The sequence below is a fragment of the Octodon degus genome, unplaced genomic scaffold (assembly GCF_000260255.1).
Source record: "Octodon degus isolate 3935 unplaced genomic scaffold, OctDeg1.0 scaffold00070, whole genome shotgun sequence".
Lineage (NCBI taxonomy): Eukaryota > Metazoa > Chordata > Mammalia > Rodentia > Octodontidae > Octodon > Octodon degus.
In genome coordinates this window covers 2080752-2099334 of record NW_004524646.1, presented here as the reverse complement: position 1 = coordinate 2099334, position 18583 = coordinate 2080752, and the positions used below count along the sequence as shown (strand labels likewise).

Below are 18583 nucleotides of genomic sequence, written 5' to 3'. Positions count from 1 at the left end.
GGGGGGGGGCCACGACAACGGCCCTGCAGCCCTGTCCCCAGCCACAGCCAAAGAGCCTGGCAACAAATACAGGCTCAGGTCCCCCAGGTCCCCTAGGCTCACCCAGAATGCAAAGAAAGGGTAGGCATGAGGAAAAGCAGAAGATCGCATTCCTTCTCTGAGAGGCTCCTGTTTGGGTGAAGGGCACCTTCTGAGACGGACACGGGGGAGGTCCCCAGTGCAAAGTCGAGCTTCAATTCAGAGCAGCCTACACCACTATGGAGTCTGCACTGCTGGAGAATAACTTCACATCTATATATGTACATTCTGTATTTCTCATCATGAAGTTTAATTGCTTTCTTTCCAAAGCATATAAATAAATGTGAGTTAAGAAAATAGCACATTTTCAGTAGAAGACCAATAATGACCATTGGAAGTCTACCTAACACCCATGTTCCCAAGAGCAGTCTTTGCAGAATGGTTTATAGAGGTGCAGGAAAGACTTTAAGGGACGTGAACAAGCACAAAAAACAACATTCAGGCTCTGGGGATCAACATCTGACGCTCAAATTTCACAGGGCTTTAGGAGGCTCAGGAGGGCACCCACATATTCCCATGAGTATCTGGTGCTTTGACGTAAGGAATGTTCCAAATCCATGGCCGATCTGGGGAAAGAACACATCACATGTATGAACAGGACACAGGAAAGCCTTTTGCCGAGGGGATGAGAGCAGTGCCTGTTGAACTCTCCAACCCAGAAGGAATGTATCCTGGATGGGCCCCGGCGGTGCTCCCTGCAGACAATGCAAAGGTCAGTTAGGACATGGGCCGAGCACCTGGAGAGACAGGGGGCTAGCGGGACCCCAGAGGCAAATCTTGGCCCTGCCACTGAGATGAGGTGCACTTTGAGTCACTTTGTCAAGCCGGACCCAGTTTCCTCATCTGCACCTCTGTTGAGGAACTGTCACAAGGAACAGATGAGACGAATCATGACCTGTGGAAGACAGCATCTGCCACATGGCAAAGATGCAGCCCACCTCAGCTGTCACTTTTTCTTTCAGGAAGCTACAAACGGCAACAGTAACTGGTGCAGTCTTTGTTGATGCTGCTGGAGGTTCACACTGCTGAGGCACAAAGTCCCTGGGCCTGGCTGCAGACCCATGTCAGCATGCCCCGCAGGGCATGCTGGAGAGAATGCTGAGGACCTGAGACCAAAGGCCACGTCCATCCTGCCCAGTCCCTTAGTGAAGGCACTGGGTTTTAGGCTCAGTTTCCTCCTGTGAAACTGGAAATGGTTACCTTCACCGTGGCCAGGGATTACTATGAAGCTAAATGAGAACATCTGTGAACGTTTCTGGCATGTTGCAGGTGCTTGAGAAACAGGAATTTTTCTTCTTTTAACTGAATTTTCCAGAAAAGGAAAATAACTTCAACAAATTACTCTTGCTATGCATCACTACAGCTAGAGTCACACCATTTCGGAAGCACCATAATAACGTGGGTAGGGTATAAATATATCACAGGGATTAAAAATAAATCCCCAACTTAAAGGGCTGCAGGACTTATTGTAGACTGCCCCTCCCAGGCTCAAAGAGACTGCCAGGCTACTGCAGCAGACTGCAACATCACCTTCTTGGGGGCCGTTCCCCTTCTCCTCCACAGAGGGACGGCAGCTCAGGGGACAGCTGGGCAAATAATGGTATCTGTTACTGCTCCTTGCAGTGGCCTTACTGATTGTGTTCAGTAATCTCAGAGCAATCACATAAACAGCAGCACCCAGCAGGATGTGCAAGAGAAGAATTCCACCGATGGCAACAAATTATCGGAACACTGTTGCCTGCCTTTGGCCTTGGCAAGGCTGGAAAACCTGAAACTAAACTCTCTTTGTTAATTTAACAAGCCTGTTGGAGAGCAGCGAGCCTGCTTTGTGTTTGGTCCAGGAGAGGTTGAGGGACTGGCTGGTGAGGGATGCCAGCCTGACTCCTCACTGCTTTGACCAAATCCTCATTCTCTTCAATTTAAGACACATCTTCTGGGCTATAGTCCCTATTATTTACCGATTTTACTGCTCTGTGCGATTTTACTGCTCTGTGTAGTAACAGCTCCAAGGCAGAGGGAATGAAGTAGTTAAGAGTGATGCTCTTCACAGTACTGCAGGATCTGTGATGTGGACATTAACTGACCAGGAACATAAAGATAGAAACTCTATTTACTTTTTCCTCAAAAGTAGGCAATAATGACCAAGCAAGGGTCTGATAACTGCCTTGTTTGCAAATCTCCCGCAGTTCTGCTTTATAAATGAGAATGTCTGCATGGTGGGCTGGTCATCCGTTACGCTGGCTGACAAGTCTACACAAACTAGAGGGAAAGCCAAAAAACAGCCACAGGGGCAGGAGTGTGGCTGGGACTCTGCTTCTTTTTACTCTCTGCTACACCACATCAGCTTTTAATAGTGGTCTAGAGGAAACTTACGCAATCCTCCTAAATTGTTCCATGAGAGAATAACTGATCTTATAATACATTTATGCATATTGAAGAGCTAGTTAGATGTCAGGCACTTTGCTGCGTGCTGGGGATAGAGTGGGGAGAAAAGTCGGACATGCAGGCCTCGTGCAGCTTGCAGCCCAGATGAACAGGCTGCCATAAGGGTGGCGCTCTGACAATGACCGTGTCTGCAGGGTGGGTCCCTAACCCGGCCCATAAGATAATCACTTATCGGAGTAAGTGCATTTCCCAGGACCCACACCAGGCTGGCCCGGCCACGTGCACTTGTATCCAATTCTGGAGATGATCTGGCCGCAGTCAGAGTTTGGCCTTTTGTTTTTTTGTTTTGCAGAACCGGGGATTGAACTCAGGACCCTGCACTTGCCAGGCAAGTGCTTATTCTACTGAGCTATCTCCCCGGCCTGCAGTCAGAGTTTAGGATGAAAGACAGAAGGTGATGTGATAGCTTTGTTCTCCTGGAATATTATCGATAAGATTACAAATGGGAGAGGGACATGAGCAGGTGTGTGGCAGTAGGGTAGAGGCTGGCTTCCGGTGGGAGGAAAGAGACCACCATGAGGAACAAGGGCAAGGTCTGGTGGGAAATGAGGCCTGGTCAGGGCTGTGGCCAGAAGGCTGGGAATGACAGCCCGGCGGGCTTCAGAATCTTTGCCTCTACCCCATCGGCCTAGGGCTAGATTGTGCGATCTCATGCCCTTTTGCTATCAACTGCAGAACTCAGTGCCAAGTTCAGGTTTCTTCCTGGAACTGGGGATGGCACTGCAGTAGAGCGTGTAGCTGTGAGGACACCATGACGTAGCTCACGTAGTGTGCACACACTGGCTCCTGGTGCACGAACAGTGCTTAGTGCAGTGCTGCTCACCACTGTTATGATTACCACTGTCTCAACTCCCAGGGCTTGGGGACCATCACTGTCCTATATGCTGTAGGCTTCTTGTCAGTTTCTTTTTTCTTTTTTTTTTTTTTAAAAAGGCTTACATCTTTTTTAATCTTTATTTTTTGTCTCTTTTTTTTAATGAGCAGAATATTTCTATTGAGGGAAAGAAACTCCTGTCTAGGAGAGGGACAGGAGGGGGTCCCGAGTGAGTGGTCCCCATTTTTTTTTCTTTTGGCAGAACTGGGGATTGAATTTAAGCCCTGTGCTTGCCAGGGAAGCACTTATTCCACTAAACCATCTCCCCGGCCCTCTTGTGAGTTTCTAACTATCAGATAAATTTTAAAAATTGGTAATTTTGCTTCATGAGACTTCTTGAAAAACTACTGCTCCTATTAGCACAGTGGGTTTGGTTGTGCACAACCTGAGGAGACGGCTCGGACCTTCCTGCTCGCCAATATACACCCAGGCACCCAGGGAGCGCCCGCACAGGAAGGCTGTCTATGTGAACCTGCAGGGCAGTGGATAACAGCAACTGCTACATGAAAGAAGGAGCCCTGGCAGCTCTGTTTTAGTTTCTGCTTCACTTTATTTGATCATTTTTTGGGTTTCAAGATGTCTTTGCCTAACTTTTCAAGGCAGGTGTTTTTGTTCTGTTTTGCTTTGCAGAATTAGTAATCACTGTAATAAGAACAATTATGTAAACTCCAAGTTAGACACAGTGTCAAGCACATTACAGACACCATCTCAGGCAATTTTTTTTTTTTTAAGCAACCTGTAAGGTAGGCACTCACACTAACCCATTTTGTGCAGATGGACAAGGGCCTAGAAAAGCAACTGCTCAAGGCCACTTAGAAAGTTGTAGAGCCGGCGCATGAACCTGGCCTGGCTTAGAAGCATGGTTTCCCTCTTCAGTGTTTCAGTAGTAGGAAGGGTGATCACAGATTTTTGGAAATCCTGGTAAAATCTATATGCCCATGCTAATAGAAATGTTTATGAACACACAACAAACTTGGTGGATTTGACAGGCCACACTGCTTGGCCACCTGGGAGGCTGGATCTGGGTGGGGTGTGGCTGTGAGGACGTGGGACCAGCCCTGGCTATTCGCAGGGACTTCCGGTGTACAACATAGCATGGTCACTGTCCTTTGGAAAGTCAGTCTAGGGCAGCAGTTTTTCAAAGGGTGGCATGGGGCCCTTACTAGGCCATTATGTGCTGTGCTCATGGTCACATCCACTGCAGTGTGCAGCAGGGGGTGACACAATACAAAACTGAGCAGTGGTGACAGTTCAGGGGTCACTTAGGACGCACAATGATATTTGTCTTTTTTTTTTTTTTGAACAGGGGATTGAACTCAGGTCCTTGCGCTTGCCAGGGAAGCACTTATTCCACTGAGCCATCTCCCGGCCCCAGGACGCACAATGAGAGGCTCGCGAAAACATTTAAATAACACTCTGCTTGCTACTTTTTATAATTTTAGAAACAGTTCCTTTTATAATTTTAGAAACAGTACTTTTTATAATTTAAAAAAAGTTGAAATGGATTTATTATTTTTATTTTGCCTACACTGGGGATTGGACCCTGGGCCTTCACCCTGAGTTACAATTCCAGCCCTTAAAAAAAAAAAAAAAAAAAAAAAAAATTGTGTTTTTTGAGACAGGGTTTCTCTAAGTCACTAAGTTTCCTAGGCTAGGTTTGAATTTGTCATCTTCCTGCCTCCCACAGTGCTGGGATTACAGGCCTGTACCACCATGCTTGGCCCAAATTAATAAGCTAACAAACATTTCTTGGTTTAAATTTCTTTTCTTTCCTTTTTTTAAAAATGAATTTAGGGCAGGGTCTCTAGGGTCTCACTATGTAGATCAGACTTGTAGATTCTCCTGTTTTTAGTCTCCCAAGTGCTGGGATTATAGGCGCGCACCACCAGGCCCAGTCTCAATCTCCCTCAGTGAGTCCTGGGGGCGGGGCCGGCATGGCATGCCAGGGATCAAACCCTGGCCACTGCGCTCTGCCTAAAAGGCGCTTTCGTCCGCTAAGCTCTCTGGGCAGCCCTCTTGGTTTAAATTTCTAATGTGGTAAATATGAATAGATTGGAAGCCTCATGTAACTAAAATCTCTTTAGGCTTTTCAATAATTGTGAGACCACAAAAGCATTTCAAGATCCACCAGTTTGAGGCTGCAGCTCCAGTGGCCCCAACAGAATGCTGCCACCCTGACCCTGAAAGGATCCAGAGCCAGACTCCCACTGAGACGAAACGAAAGCCTCCCCTGGGCTCTGCTGCTTCCTCCACAACGCACCCACCCTGGGTCCCTGCGTCTGTGTCTCACCTTTACTCCCGTACAGCTCGGGGGGCAGATCGTATGGCACAGGGAAGGCGGGAGTGGGATCCTGGTCATCAGAGAAGAATTTCTGCTTCACTTTGAAGCTGTCCAGGCCCTGCAGACACACAGAGGGAATCCATGATTGCATTCCACTTTCTAAAAGGAGCCAGAAGATCCCAAGAAATGATTATATCCTTTTGACATCCACAGAAATAAAAAAATAAAAAAATCTGAGTGATTTCAGAGCTATTTTCAATGTCTGATAGGCAAATACATTTGTAGCTCTTCCAAACTATTATCTTTCCTAAAAATAAGAGGCTTACATTTTAGGATTTAAAGATTTTCAAGAGTTTAACAAAAGATGTGAGAGAATGAAAAGAAACGGTATTGGGGGTTACAGCCCGTTCTATTAGCTGCTCTGTACAGCTGGCAGGGAGTCTGTAGAATTCACTGTATAAAAATACCTCAAAATACTTTCAATATTGCTATAGTAACGGCTGCTGGCTCTGTAGTAAGAAGTAAAAGTTGTTCTCATGTATAATGAAAGTGTTCCAGCAGGAATACAAAAATGAAAGATTTTCAGTAACTACCAAATGGAAGGTTTACTCTGCGACCTCCTGAGCAGGGTGCTAACCTCAGGTGTGCCCGAGTGGATGTGGAGGGGCCCCCGCCCAGGCTGATGTGCACGCTGCCTCCGCACACGGGAATCTTCTAGGCCTTTTGGCTCACCCTGGCACTTTTTTAGTCTGTCCAACTATCTCTCACACCCCAAGCCCATCCCTCATGTCCTAAATACCCAACAGTGCTACCGTCTTGGGAAGGAGGAAAAGAGCAGGTACTAGTACCAGGGTTCTGGTCTCTGTGGTCACATTTGGGGACTTTGGCCTAGGGCACAGCATGGGTGGAACATGGCCAGAGTTGCTCAGACCTTGGCCTCAGATGTGCCAAGTCCTAGCCTATGCTCTGGTGCTTACTATGCTGTGTGCATGGCTGATACCTGCATTCAATCATTCTCCAGAAAGCTAAAAGGATGGAGGAGCCCCAAAGCCTAAGCCCATCACACTTATTTCATGTCACTGTGTAATCTGCTGTTACTAACCCCCTGTGGTAGGGGCTTATGTGTGCAATAGGACAATGAAAGGGAAGGCGCTGACCACAACTTCTGCCCACATGAAAGTGGAATATAGTGTAAAAAGGGCGTGAAAAGCAGCAAGCCCCCAAATGTGTCAGGCGTCCAGGATGCCTAGATTACAAATGCTAAGGTTTCACAGAGCATGGGAAAGGAAAACACATGACAAGCTCCACTTCTGGCCTGCCCCTCACTCTTCCACAGGAGGTCCTCCCTGGGTGCCCAAGATCCCATACACACTCACATACTTGGACCCAGGGGACCTTGGGAGTTTTGGCTGCTTGATGCCCAAGTTTCTGATTTGCTCAACTCAAAAGAACACCTTTCTCTTTGGCTGGAACTACTGTCCCAGGGTTCCCGCTGGCACAAGTCTGGGGCAAGGTCCAGTGGTGCAGAGGCTAATGCAGTGCTCTGCTGGGTGAGGTATGTGACACACAGTAGCCACTGTTATCCCTGTCCTCATGGAGCGTACAGTCTGGGGAGAAACACTGAGCAGGTACATCTGTGAAAGATAAATAACCATAATTTGTGGCAAGCACTGTGGGGACATTCAGGAGTAATGAGAGAACAAAGGGGCTCTGGCAGTGGATTTGGGGAAGGAGGCAGAGGATGGTCGGCTGAACCCTCCCCTGGACAGGGGACACTCATTAATCTCTGGAAGAGGGGGCTGGCAAGATAGCTCAGCAGACTAAGAGCCTACTTAGGCAAGTGCAGGGACTGGGGTTCGATAGCCAGAACCACATGCTGTACTGGCCCTGCCCCCGGGTGGGCTGTGCCAGCCACAGACTAGGTGTGGTGGTACATGCCTGTAATCCCAGCCCTGGGGAGGCTGAAAACAGGAGGATCACTACAAGTCTGAGCTGTGTAATGAGACCCTGTACCAAATAATTAAAAAAAAAATCTCTGGAAGAACAGAGCTTGAGTGGGAGTGGGGAGAATAACGTTCCAGGTGGAGGGAACAGCAGGGGTGGGGGGTGGGCTATGAACTTCCAGGAACAGATTATGTTGGGCAGGTGGCTACTTGTGCATTGGTCTAAATTTTCTCACTCATGGGGCAGGATGAAAGCTCCCTGGTTGATGTTTCTAACTTTGGAGTCCAGCATGAGTCCAGGTGTGTAGTAGGTTTGAAAGACACACTAAGCTGCAGCTGCAGGACCATAGCATCTCCCCAGCTCTGTTGGCTTCTGTGTGGAAACACGCGGAATATGTGGGGGAAAGTGGGTCCTGTGTGCTAAGACCCACAGGAAGAGAGGCCATGGCCTCTGATGGAGATGCTGATGAAAACGCAGAGCAAGGTGGTATGTCAAATGTGCCTGGCACAAACACCAGACATGAAAGGAAGCATGACCTATTTCTAGTAGCAGGATAAGGAAAGGCTTTGTAGAAAATAGTGTTTTAGCTGGGCTTTGAAAAACTGGTATAATTTTGGTAAACAGAGTGATGATAGGGAAGAACACCAGAAAAGAGGGCAGCATAATACAGGACAGAATGAGAAAGGAACACAGCAGGCACGTCTGGGGGTGGAGGACCTTAACACTGGGAAGACTCAGGCTGCAGAGGTTTGAGTGGCTGGCAGCATGGACATTTGTGGCCGGTACCTACTAAGCCACAATCATTCTCGGGAGGTGGGGCTCTCATGTCCACCAAGTGGAGGAGGACACCAGAACCCTGAGGGTGTGGCCCTGAGGTGGAGCTCCTGGATTCAAGCCTTCTACCTGAAGGGACTCTGCTTTGCTTTGTTGCTTATACTTGTTGGGCTGAATTTCTGTCACAGCCCACAGACCTTGGTGAGGGAGGAGCCTTTATTTCTCCACATGGTGAGAAATGGCAGAAGGCTTCAGAATATAAATGCTCCAGTGGGAAGGCCAACTGCAGCAGTGTGGAGAGCGACTTAGTCAGGGATACCCTAGAGACCAAGCGTCACATGAGGACAGACAAGGGAGCAGGGACTGTAGGAGCGGTACAGCAAGAAGTTCAGAAAGAAAGCAAGGTGAGTCAGCGCATGCAAACAGGCGCAGGGGTCAGGGGTTCGATCCCCAGGCATGGCATGTTGGGCCCGCCCTTGGGGTGTGTTGGGATGGCAACTGAGACTGGGCTTGGTGGTACGCACCTGTAATCCCAGCTCTTGGGAGTCTGATCTAGTAGTGAGACCCTGAACACCCTGGAAACCCTTCCCTAAAATTAAAAAAAAAAAAAAAAAAGTCAGACAAAGGAAAACAAAAAATAAAGTGAGGTGAGCCCGGACAAAGGATATCCATGGAAAGAAAGAAATGAATTGATAAGAGACTAAAAGAAAATAAAAATCAGGGGCTCGTGAAGGCAGGGAAGAGGAGGAAGCAGGCTGGGAGTAGGGCCTCCAGGAGGCATTGAGCCTGGTCACTGAAGGCCATCAGTCTCTTCCCTGCCCCGTACTTCTTCTACTCAGCCAGGGGCTACTCAGCAGCTCCTCCAGGACCAGCTCCTCCTCACATCGTACCCTTGACACTTTCTAGATCCGAGGAAATCCTTCATAACCCCTTACATGGTAGATCACTTACTTGCTGTGGGACTCCAGGCAATTATTTCACTTTTCTGGGCCTTGGTTTATCAAATGCAGACAGTGATGGCATTTAATTTGTGAGGCCACGTTATTGAGAACAGTGACTGGCATGCAGTAAGTATTTCAGAAAATCAATAGTATGACTGTAAAAATACCCGTTTTACAGAGGAGGAACCAAATGTAGAGTGTAAGTAGTGGTGCAGGCCACACAGCTGTCTAAAGCAGCATGGCTAGAGGTGGAACTCTGTCTTTCCGATTCTGGGTTCTGTGCTGCTTCTACTAAGTTCCCACAAATAGTCTCCCGTTCAGTACAGAAACCGTAACATTGAAAGAAGTCCTTGTAAATCAGAGTCGGCACGAAGGCAGGCCCACACCCGGATGAGCCAGCCTTGGAAATTCTGGTAGAAGTGGCCAGAGGCTGAGAAGTGGTGCCAATTTAGGGATCATTAACTACTTTAAGTAAAAAATATTTACATCCCTCATCTCCTAGCTTACTGGTTACTTCCATCTCTATCACGGCAATGGAAGCTTCTTTGCAACCTGGACCAGATCCCGTGCCTACATGTTTTGACCCAGGATTCCATTTTGTGGAGTCTGACCTCAGATAGAAGAGCTGAACCTCAGACACAAGAGTCTGACAGGAAGCAATATGCTTTCTTCTTGAATGCCATTTTTGATCCAAATTCTAGGGTATTATGCCAAAAAAAAAAGTATCACTTTTCCTTTCAATCTGGATGTCAAATAATTTGAGGCTGCCTTCTAATTATCATTATTTATATATCACAGTGGTATTGCATGACATTTTACAAAACAGTGGAAGGCACCCTCCCAGGCACAGATACTGAAAAGACAGCTAAGATCATACATTTATAAAACACCAGGTGAGAGGGTGGACACATATCACACAGGAGAAATTGCTAGCTTTTCCCTTCCTCAGCTTTGGTAGTGAAAGTGGTGGTTATGGTTTGGTTTGGGAGCTCGGCTCGTCACAGGGAACAAGTGACCTGCCCAGATTTCAGCTACAGATGCTGCTGGTTATTTTTTTCTTTCTTTCTTTCTTTTGGTGGAACCAGGGATTGAACTCAGGCCCTTGCGCTTGCCAAGGAAGCACTTATTCTATTGAGCCATCTTCCCGGCCCCCATGCTGCTGGTTTTGATGACCACACACATCTAGCAGTAACAGTGATGGGGAAAACCTACACACACTGCATCCGGTTTTCTGGGTGTTACAGTTTGTGTCTAGTTGTCCACCCAAAGCCTCATGCAGTCATGGGGCAGCTTCTAGAGTCTGTGATTAACTCATGATCCACTGGGATAATGGGTGTGAGTGCTGCTGGGATTATGGGTGTGAGTGCTGTGCCCAGCCTGGGGCACAGAGCCTGAATGCAACGTAAGAGAGAAGGACTCGCTCTGTGTAGCCACTGTTGCCACTGCTCCTCCCATTTGCTCTTGCTCTCTTGCTCTTTGCCACCGCCATGAATGGCTGCCCTCTGCCATGAGCCACTCTGCCTGGGAGCCAGCTGTGTAAGGGCTGAAACCTCCACTGACTGAGCTAAATAAACCTTTCCTTCCTTCATTTTGTGTGTCGGGTATTTTGTTGCAGCAATAAGAGAACAGTAATTGAGACCCTGGGTAAAAACAGTGACAGTCCTTGAGCCTCTCAGAACCACAGCTGATCAGAAATGGATTCAGCAGTGGGCAAAGAATCACAGAGGTGGTGGTGCCTGGTCTCTCCTCCCACGCAGGCTCTGATCCCCTACCACTGTGTTTCTCAGAGGAGCATGTGCTTCTGCCTGGGCTCTGCACGGTGGTTCTCATATCAAAGGGCTGGCTGAGTGTACTTTAGGAGGATGAGAAGCAACAATGCCACAACATCCCAGGAGTGACATCAAGACTCTGACTGGACTGAAAATCCAGGAAATACTGGCCTTCAAACTTCTGTTGGGCCATGGGCTGTACACGCTGCTGCCATTGTTGCTGTCAACCACGGCCTCCACTGAGCACATGTTAGGTAGCAGGCACTGCTGTAAACCCTCTACAGGTCCTACCTCTTGTTCTCACATAATTCTGAGTTAGTTACTATACTGCCCCCATGGGACAGTGGAGCATAATGAGACCTACGATGTAAAATTACCCAGCTGCTAAGTGGGACCATGGCTCTGGTCTGTCTCATGTCCAAGCCCATCCTCTTTCTGTCACTGGTTCCTGTAGACCTCAGGTCCCTACGTCCTTCAACTCTGGTGTTCTGGAGAGTTCCTTTTCCTGGTTCTTAGGGTTGCCCCATGTGTTTTCCCACACTGCATCTCCTTACAAGTTATTTCAGTGCCTCTGGCTGAGACCAAGGGAAGTATACCAAGATGACACAATTACTAAGGGCTTGTTGCTACCCAACCCATGCTCAACAAATAACTAGAGCCCAAGAATACAGGAGAGGAAGCGCTCTTGGTGGACCTTAAGAGTCACACAAAGGAATATGGATGTTATCTCGCAGGCCAGGGGGGATCCATTGAGGGTTGAAGGGCACCGGAGTACAGACCAGCATATGTGGGTGGAAAAAGCACTGAGCAGAAACCTGAGGTGAGACGACGGGAGGACCTGAATACAGGGGAAAGAAAAAGACAGTGAGGTTCTTGGCAGTGCAGATGAGCTAGGTTATGGGAACTGGGGGAAGGGAAAGAGGCCAGAGGCTGTCAGCTGAGTGGAAGATGTAGCACAATGCCAAGGGCTTGTGAAACATTGTTGCCCAGCTGTGGACTCCTCCCAGCCAGAAGGGAAGGGAAGTGCTGGAGGAGAGAACAAGGATCTCAGCTGGGGGAAGGAGGTCAAAGAGGTCCGCCTGGGCTCAGCTGTGGTTCTCTGTAGCCCCCATCATAAGAAGAGGGCATACACCTGCCATTCTGAGAGCAAAAAGACAAAAAGCAGTTTAACAACGGAGGAACAGTGTAAACAGAATAGGGAAACCAGAGATGTGACCCACTGAGGTCAAGTAGACACTTGACTTTTGGGGATCTAACTCATACTTGATTCTGACCCCAGAAAACAGAGAATCAGCTATCTGGGCAGCAGAGGACCTCGAGTTCTGAAGAAACTCTAAGCCCAGAGCAGGTGTCCTAGGGCTACCTCCTGGGCATCAACCCTCGATTCTACGGTGGCTGTGTGCACTGTTCACAGGAAGAGTTCAAGTCACAGCGTGCTGCATGTTCAATAACCACCAAAGGAATGATGTCTAGGAGAAACACTTCCACGTCCCTGAATGCACACAGACATGTTAGAGTTTGAAGTGCAGCTGCTGAGCTTTGAAATCACTAGATCTCCCCTATGATAAGACTTTCCACAGGTGTGTATGTCTAATCTAAAAGTTAAACACATAGGAAGAAACAATCCAGAGAACTTTATAGAACTGGTAAGCAGACGTCAGACCTCAAAAGAATAGTCTTTGGCTTAAATCAGCAAGCTTACTAGGTATCCAGTCCGTGCCACATGCTGGTCACACAAAGTTAAATGTGCTTTGATATTAATCTCCAAAACTCTTGGAACTGTCCCAAACAAAGGCAAAGCTACTGCTGCTCTAAATGCCAGTTTGGTTGATCTTGAGGGAATGTGTTTATGGATTTGTTCACTAAACAAAAGCAGGATAAGAAATGGGCACAGGTCATTTTCCAGTTATCCAGGACTCCAGCTTTGAAATCAACCTCAGAGATTTTAAAAGGCATCTTTTTACGAATGGGACAAGCTGGTTCTCCATCCACCACAGTTGCTGGGTCTGAGCAAATGGCATGGCATGCGGCTGGCTACCTGGTTGCGAGTGACAGCCCTGGGTCAGGGCTGTTGCAAGTGAACTGCAGGGGTCCCTCTAGCTGACTGCCTGTGCCATCCTGACTGTAATGCTGGCCTCAGCCTCTGCAGAAGGACAAAGATGGTAGCTCCAGGTGCTGATAACTCAGAAACGTGGGTGGCAGAGACATGGAGTTCTGCCCAGGGGCCAGAAGGGGACGGTCCTGAGAAGGGATTCTGGATGCTGTCCAGCCTGAAGGAGGACTGTGAACTAAAAGCATCACAAGCTTTGTCTTACTGATACTGAAGAGGGGAAACTTAGAAAGAAACAATACCCTGCCTCACTTTACAACAAACCGCATTCTTGTCAGCACACTGTAAGTTTATGATCAATACAGAAACTCTATAAAGCATTTATTAAAAGCTTGAGAAGTCGCCAGAAGTGCCGAGTGGTCAGCCTCTGTGCTGCAGGGCCAACCAGCAACAGCAGCAGCCGGGAGAAGGCCTGCTGTGAAGTACCCAGGGCTGGCCCAGCCCCACCGCCGAGGCTCAGCTGTTCAACAACATCTTTGATTTGATGACTTCTGCCAGCATTTTTTCAATAGCATTTTCTTTTCATGGGCTTAAGCTGCTATCTGTGCAAACAGCAACTGAAAGAACACCAAGGCCTTCTCGCCTCAGGTTACGCCCACCTGGGACGCTCACCTTGCGTCCTCGCACTCAGCTCCACTCTCAGGTGCCTCTTTTCTTATTGTCCATGTATTGGGTGCTTTGCTGACATTTATGAATCACACACCTCTGGGTACTCGTCACAATGCCTACCTTCAGCACCTTGCCCAAGTCATTTCGGACAACTGAAGGACAACTCAGAAGACAGGAAAGTGGCTGCAGACAAGACAGCTTGTGGGTCCTCACCAGTGATATAGAGGGAGCCACCCTAAAGCACCATTCCAGGCTCTGTAGCTCAAGGCCAGCCAGCACACTGTTGGAGAATGGACTCCCTGCTCAGTTTTCTTTTCTTTTTTTTTTCTCTCTCCCTTCCTCCCTCTCTTTCTTCCCAGCTCAGACTTCATATATTTTACTTGATACACTTAAAACAGTGAATTACACTAACTTATACATTGAAAGGCTATAAGGAACTTCTTAGGATAGCCAACAACCAGCATATACGCAAAGTCCTATTTGTCTTTTTCTTTCCCTATTTCATTCTTTTCTTCCTTTTTCTCATATCTCTTTCAGCTTTGCAGATATAGAAAAAGCAAACATAAAATATATAAATGGCCACAGAATTAGGCGAGTACCACACTGCATTTGATATATCTATTAGAGATTTAGAACAACAGATTTGATCTCAAATGTAACTGAACCATCTAGCTAGCCTGGCTAGGGCTCCTCTCTTACATCTGTTGGGATAACATGAATGGGGTGGAATCCATGTTTTATTTTCTTGTCAATGGCTTTCATAAATAATGGAATTTCAACTTTACCTTAAGTGTGCTATAGTGGAGCTTTTTCTTATTCCAAAAATGTAGAAATTAAAGGCCAATGTAAAATCAATTTGTATATTTTAAGCATTTATTCCTATTCCGCCCCCCCATTATCCTTCTCTAGGGCACACAGAATAAATATCTAAGCTAAAAATTGGCACCCGAGAAGAATCCACAGGATATGAAAGGGCAGCATATTTCTTTCCTATTATCATTTTCACTATCAAGGATCAGGGCAGAATAGTTACAAAAGAGTAGAATTTTGCAAATCCTTCCAACAACAGCCAAACTACAATGACATAGAATTTTCCCACTACTAAAGCTACTGTTGGAAACCGAAAAATAATAAAGTTACTGCTGGAGATTATTCTAGCCTTAGTTTAGCCCAAACCACTATAATAATAGCCAGCACATTTCTGAATACTGCTATCCTGGACTTGTGGGCTGTTTCCCAGAAGCTGAGATAAATTTGGAAGATCATGAAGAGATCATGAGACCTTGGATCTTGAGACCACATCTTCATTTTATTTTGTAGGAAGGAAACCAAATGGGCTGGGCTGGGCATAATTCCACCCTCAACAGGCCTGGACACAGACGTGCAGAGGGCGCTGTGAGACGTAGAAGGATGGATAAAGACTGGCAAGGGGAAGAGATCAGACGTGAGGAAAGAGCTGCCTATGGGGGCAAGGTGAGGACAGAGCACTGTGACCTGTGGGGGAGGCTGGGAGGAGGTGCCCTCCACCTGGGACTATGAATGTCCATGTGCATGTGGGTCCAGATTCAAGTCCAAGGTCTCTTGGCTAGATCTGCTGCAGTCAAAGTGGCTCAAATGAAGCTGTGCCACACGTGCTTAGACTATATTTAGCTACAGCAAGTAGTATAAAAAGGAAAAGAGCAAGAAAAAAAGGACTAGCCATCTCGATGTGTGGGCCCTTCTTCTCGCATTCCACTGTTGAGTATGAGGAAAAGCAGGGCGGGAGCTCTGGGCACCCATGCCTCCTGGTGGTGGGGGCTGGGACACCCCTCACCAGACGGACCAGAGTAATTCTAGTGTCTAGAGCAACATATGGCTTGCACGGGCTGGTCGTCACATGGCAGCTGGCCACTTCATCTGCTGTTGGGCTGCAGAAACTATGTGCTGTTCCAAAACTGGAAGATGAGCATCTGTGCTGGCCACCTTGAGAGACAGCTTGCAGGGTGGCCCCTTTCCAGGGACTCAGAGGCACAGCACACAGGTCCTCTGCTAACCCCCAAGCTCCAGCCAATGAGTCAAGCTTCTCTGCTTCCCAGTTCCACTTTGCCCTCCTGCTTCCAGGTGTGATGCTCTTCCGACTCTTTCTTCATCCCTTGGCCTTCAGCCCTGCCCTCCTCCAGCCCTCTGCCTCCTGAGTCCTCCAATCACACCCACCTACCATGTACATGCTCGGCCAGGGCATCCCTTTGACCATTTACACATCATGATTCCCAACCGTTGTTTCAGTGTTCTGAGTGACTTCACCTGTCCACCTCTAACTGGGCAGCCCACTACACCTGATGAGTACTAAATTCTCAGCACAACCCCAAGATTAAGAGCATGGGTTCTGGGTTGCAATCCTGCCCCACCCCCTGCTGACCTTGGGCATATCACTGTGACTAAAAGCAGGGACCAGAAAAGTGAACTTCGGTGAAGTAGACAGAAGTGGAAACTCACAAAGGCTGAGGGCAGGAAGAGGACCCCAAGCTCGTAGGAGCGGATCATCAGCTGGGTGCCGTTCTTCTCCAGGGCTCCCCATGCGGCCTTGGACAGATTTGCGCTGTGGAGACAGGGACGCAGAAAGGGCGGCTCTGTGAGGGCCACAGCTGCAGGGCCGTGGGTCAAAACATACATAGCTGTAGTCACATTTATTCAGCTTCTAGTAGAGTTGTGGCATTTATGAAAAGGGAACCTAATTTTCTCTTGTGCTATAATCCTTTGATTTATCTAATTGCTAATTTGGGTCAGTTTCACCCTCGTTGGTATTTTCTTTTTTTTTTTAAAAATTTTATTTATTTATTTATTTATTTATTTATTTATTTATTTATTTATTTATTTGTGTGTGTGTGTGTGTGTGTCCAGCTCAGCCCGCCAGGGGGCAGGGCTGGCATGTGGTGCTGGGGGACTGAACCGCGGTCCCTGTACTTTGCTAAGCTTGTTCTAAGTAGGTGCTTTAGACCACTGAGCCATCTCACCAGCCCCCTTTTTTTTAGTGTTTTTTTGCTCCGAATGCCTTCAAGGCATGACTGGCTGGCTTGTGTTGTGGGGATCGAACCACCACAACCTGAGCCTGACTGCTTTGTTGAAGCAGCCACTTAAAGAACTGAGCTAAGGGGCAGGCCCCCCAGCATTTTCTCTTGACAGCAGCTATTTTTTTTTTTTTTCTGGGGCAGGGTCTCACTATGCAGCTCTGACTCAGAGATCCTCCTGTTTTCTGTCTCCTCAGTGCTGGGATTACAGGTGTGTGTCACCATCCCCAGACTCCACTGCCAGCTCAGCATGCCTGAGGGCAAGGCCAGTGTGGCATGAGGTGTCAGGGATCGAACTTGACAGCAGCTATTAAAATAATTATTTTTCTTTAGAAAAAATAATAGAACCCCAATTCCTGCACATGTGTAAACAGGCACTTTAGTCCACTGAGCTATAGGGCTGGCCCAGAGCTAGGAAGACTCTTTTTATTTATTTATTTTTTGTATTTTAGGGAAGGGTCTACAGGGTGTTGAGGGTCTCACTACTAGATTGGATTTGCAGTGATTCTCCTGTTTACAGCCTCCCAAGTACTGGGATTATAGGTGCACGCCACCACACCCAATCTCAACTGCTGTCTCAGTGTGCCCCGGTGGCGGGGCCAGAATGTAGGAAGACTCTTAAAGTGTTTATACTTGCTTAAAAAAGCAGAGTGCACTTAGGGACCTTCCTGCCTTCCTAATTGGACCACAGTAAGGGTTGGGAACCTATTTATGCTGCATGAAGACCATCGTCCTGAGGGTCACAGTCACTATCTGTGTGCTACAGAGATGGAAATGCAGAGGAAGTGAGATGCTTACAAGAAAGTGGTATTATGACTTGAGGGAAAAATACTATTTTTTAAAATAAAAGTTCAACAAAGGCCAGACATGATGGTGTACACCTGTAATCCCAGCACCAGGGAGGCTGAGGCAGAAGGTTCACCTTGAGTTCAAGGCCAACTGGGGCTACAACGTGAGTTTAAAGCCACCCTGAACTACAAAGTAAGCTCCTCCTCCTCCTCCCCCTCCCCCTCCTCTTCCTCCTCCTCCTCCAAACATCAGGAAGGTTCTTTGCTTGTTAGTCTCACTTCTCAGTCTTAAAAGGTGACTCCCTGGGCTAGGACACAGGTCTAATAGTGAAACTATGCAGCAAGAGTGAGGTTGGATTAATCTTCTACGAGTCTGTCACACTTTCTAGATCATCACTACCCGTGGGGAACCCTTCTGACTGTCAGCCCATGACACGCAGGCTGGAAGACCTTCTGCAAGGCTTGCTCTCATCTGTCCTCACAGGACGGGTTTCCTCCACACTCCAAGGCTTGAAGGCTTATTCTACAGTACAGCTCAGCGCAGCCCAGGGGGATGCTCTAATAGGTAGCTTCCTCCAAACCCTCTGGAGTTGGCTTCCAATAGAATTCCAAGTAACTGGAAGCTTAAGGAATCTATGGCCAATATTGAGAAATGGAAAGCCACTCATAGATTGTCTTGGTGAAAAATACTTGAAATCGCAGGCACCTGGGGCTCCCATGAAGATGGGGTATCATTTCTTTTTTATTTTCATAATTTTATTGATAAACAAATAGCAATGAGACAGTTTCAAATCAAATCGCTAGGACAGTTTCAATAATTAACACACTGCATACATTCTTCTTAGTGGTTAATTGCTGTACAAGATGTGGACTTGAGATCCTATTTACAAACACCATTAGAACAAATCATTCTGTTCATTAAG

General features: G+C 47.5%; 1 protein-coding gene across 3 annotated transcripts in view; it reads right to left on the bottom strand.

Annotated features, from left to right (window-relative positions):
- Positions 1-320: 320 nt before the first annotated feature.
- Tdp1 (tyrosyl-DNA phosphodiesterase 1) overlaps positions 321-18583 on the bottom strand; it is an 87573-nt gene continuing 69310 nt past the window's right edge. For 2 of the 3 annotated variants that reach the window (XM_023719700.1, XM_004635130.2), the window contains 3 exons: positions 16301-16403; positions 5688-5796; positions 321-644 (listed from right to left, as the gene is read on the bottom strand). In XM_023719700.1, coding sequence (XP_023575468.1) covers positions 571-644; positions 5688-5796; positions 16301-16403 — 286 coding nt within the window. In that variant the 3' untranslated portion in view covers positions 321-570. Of the gene's footprint in view, positions 645-5687; positions 5797-16300; positions 16404-18583 lie in introns of those variants that run through there. The other variant, XM_023719701.1, reaches the window with a different exon arrangement.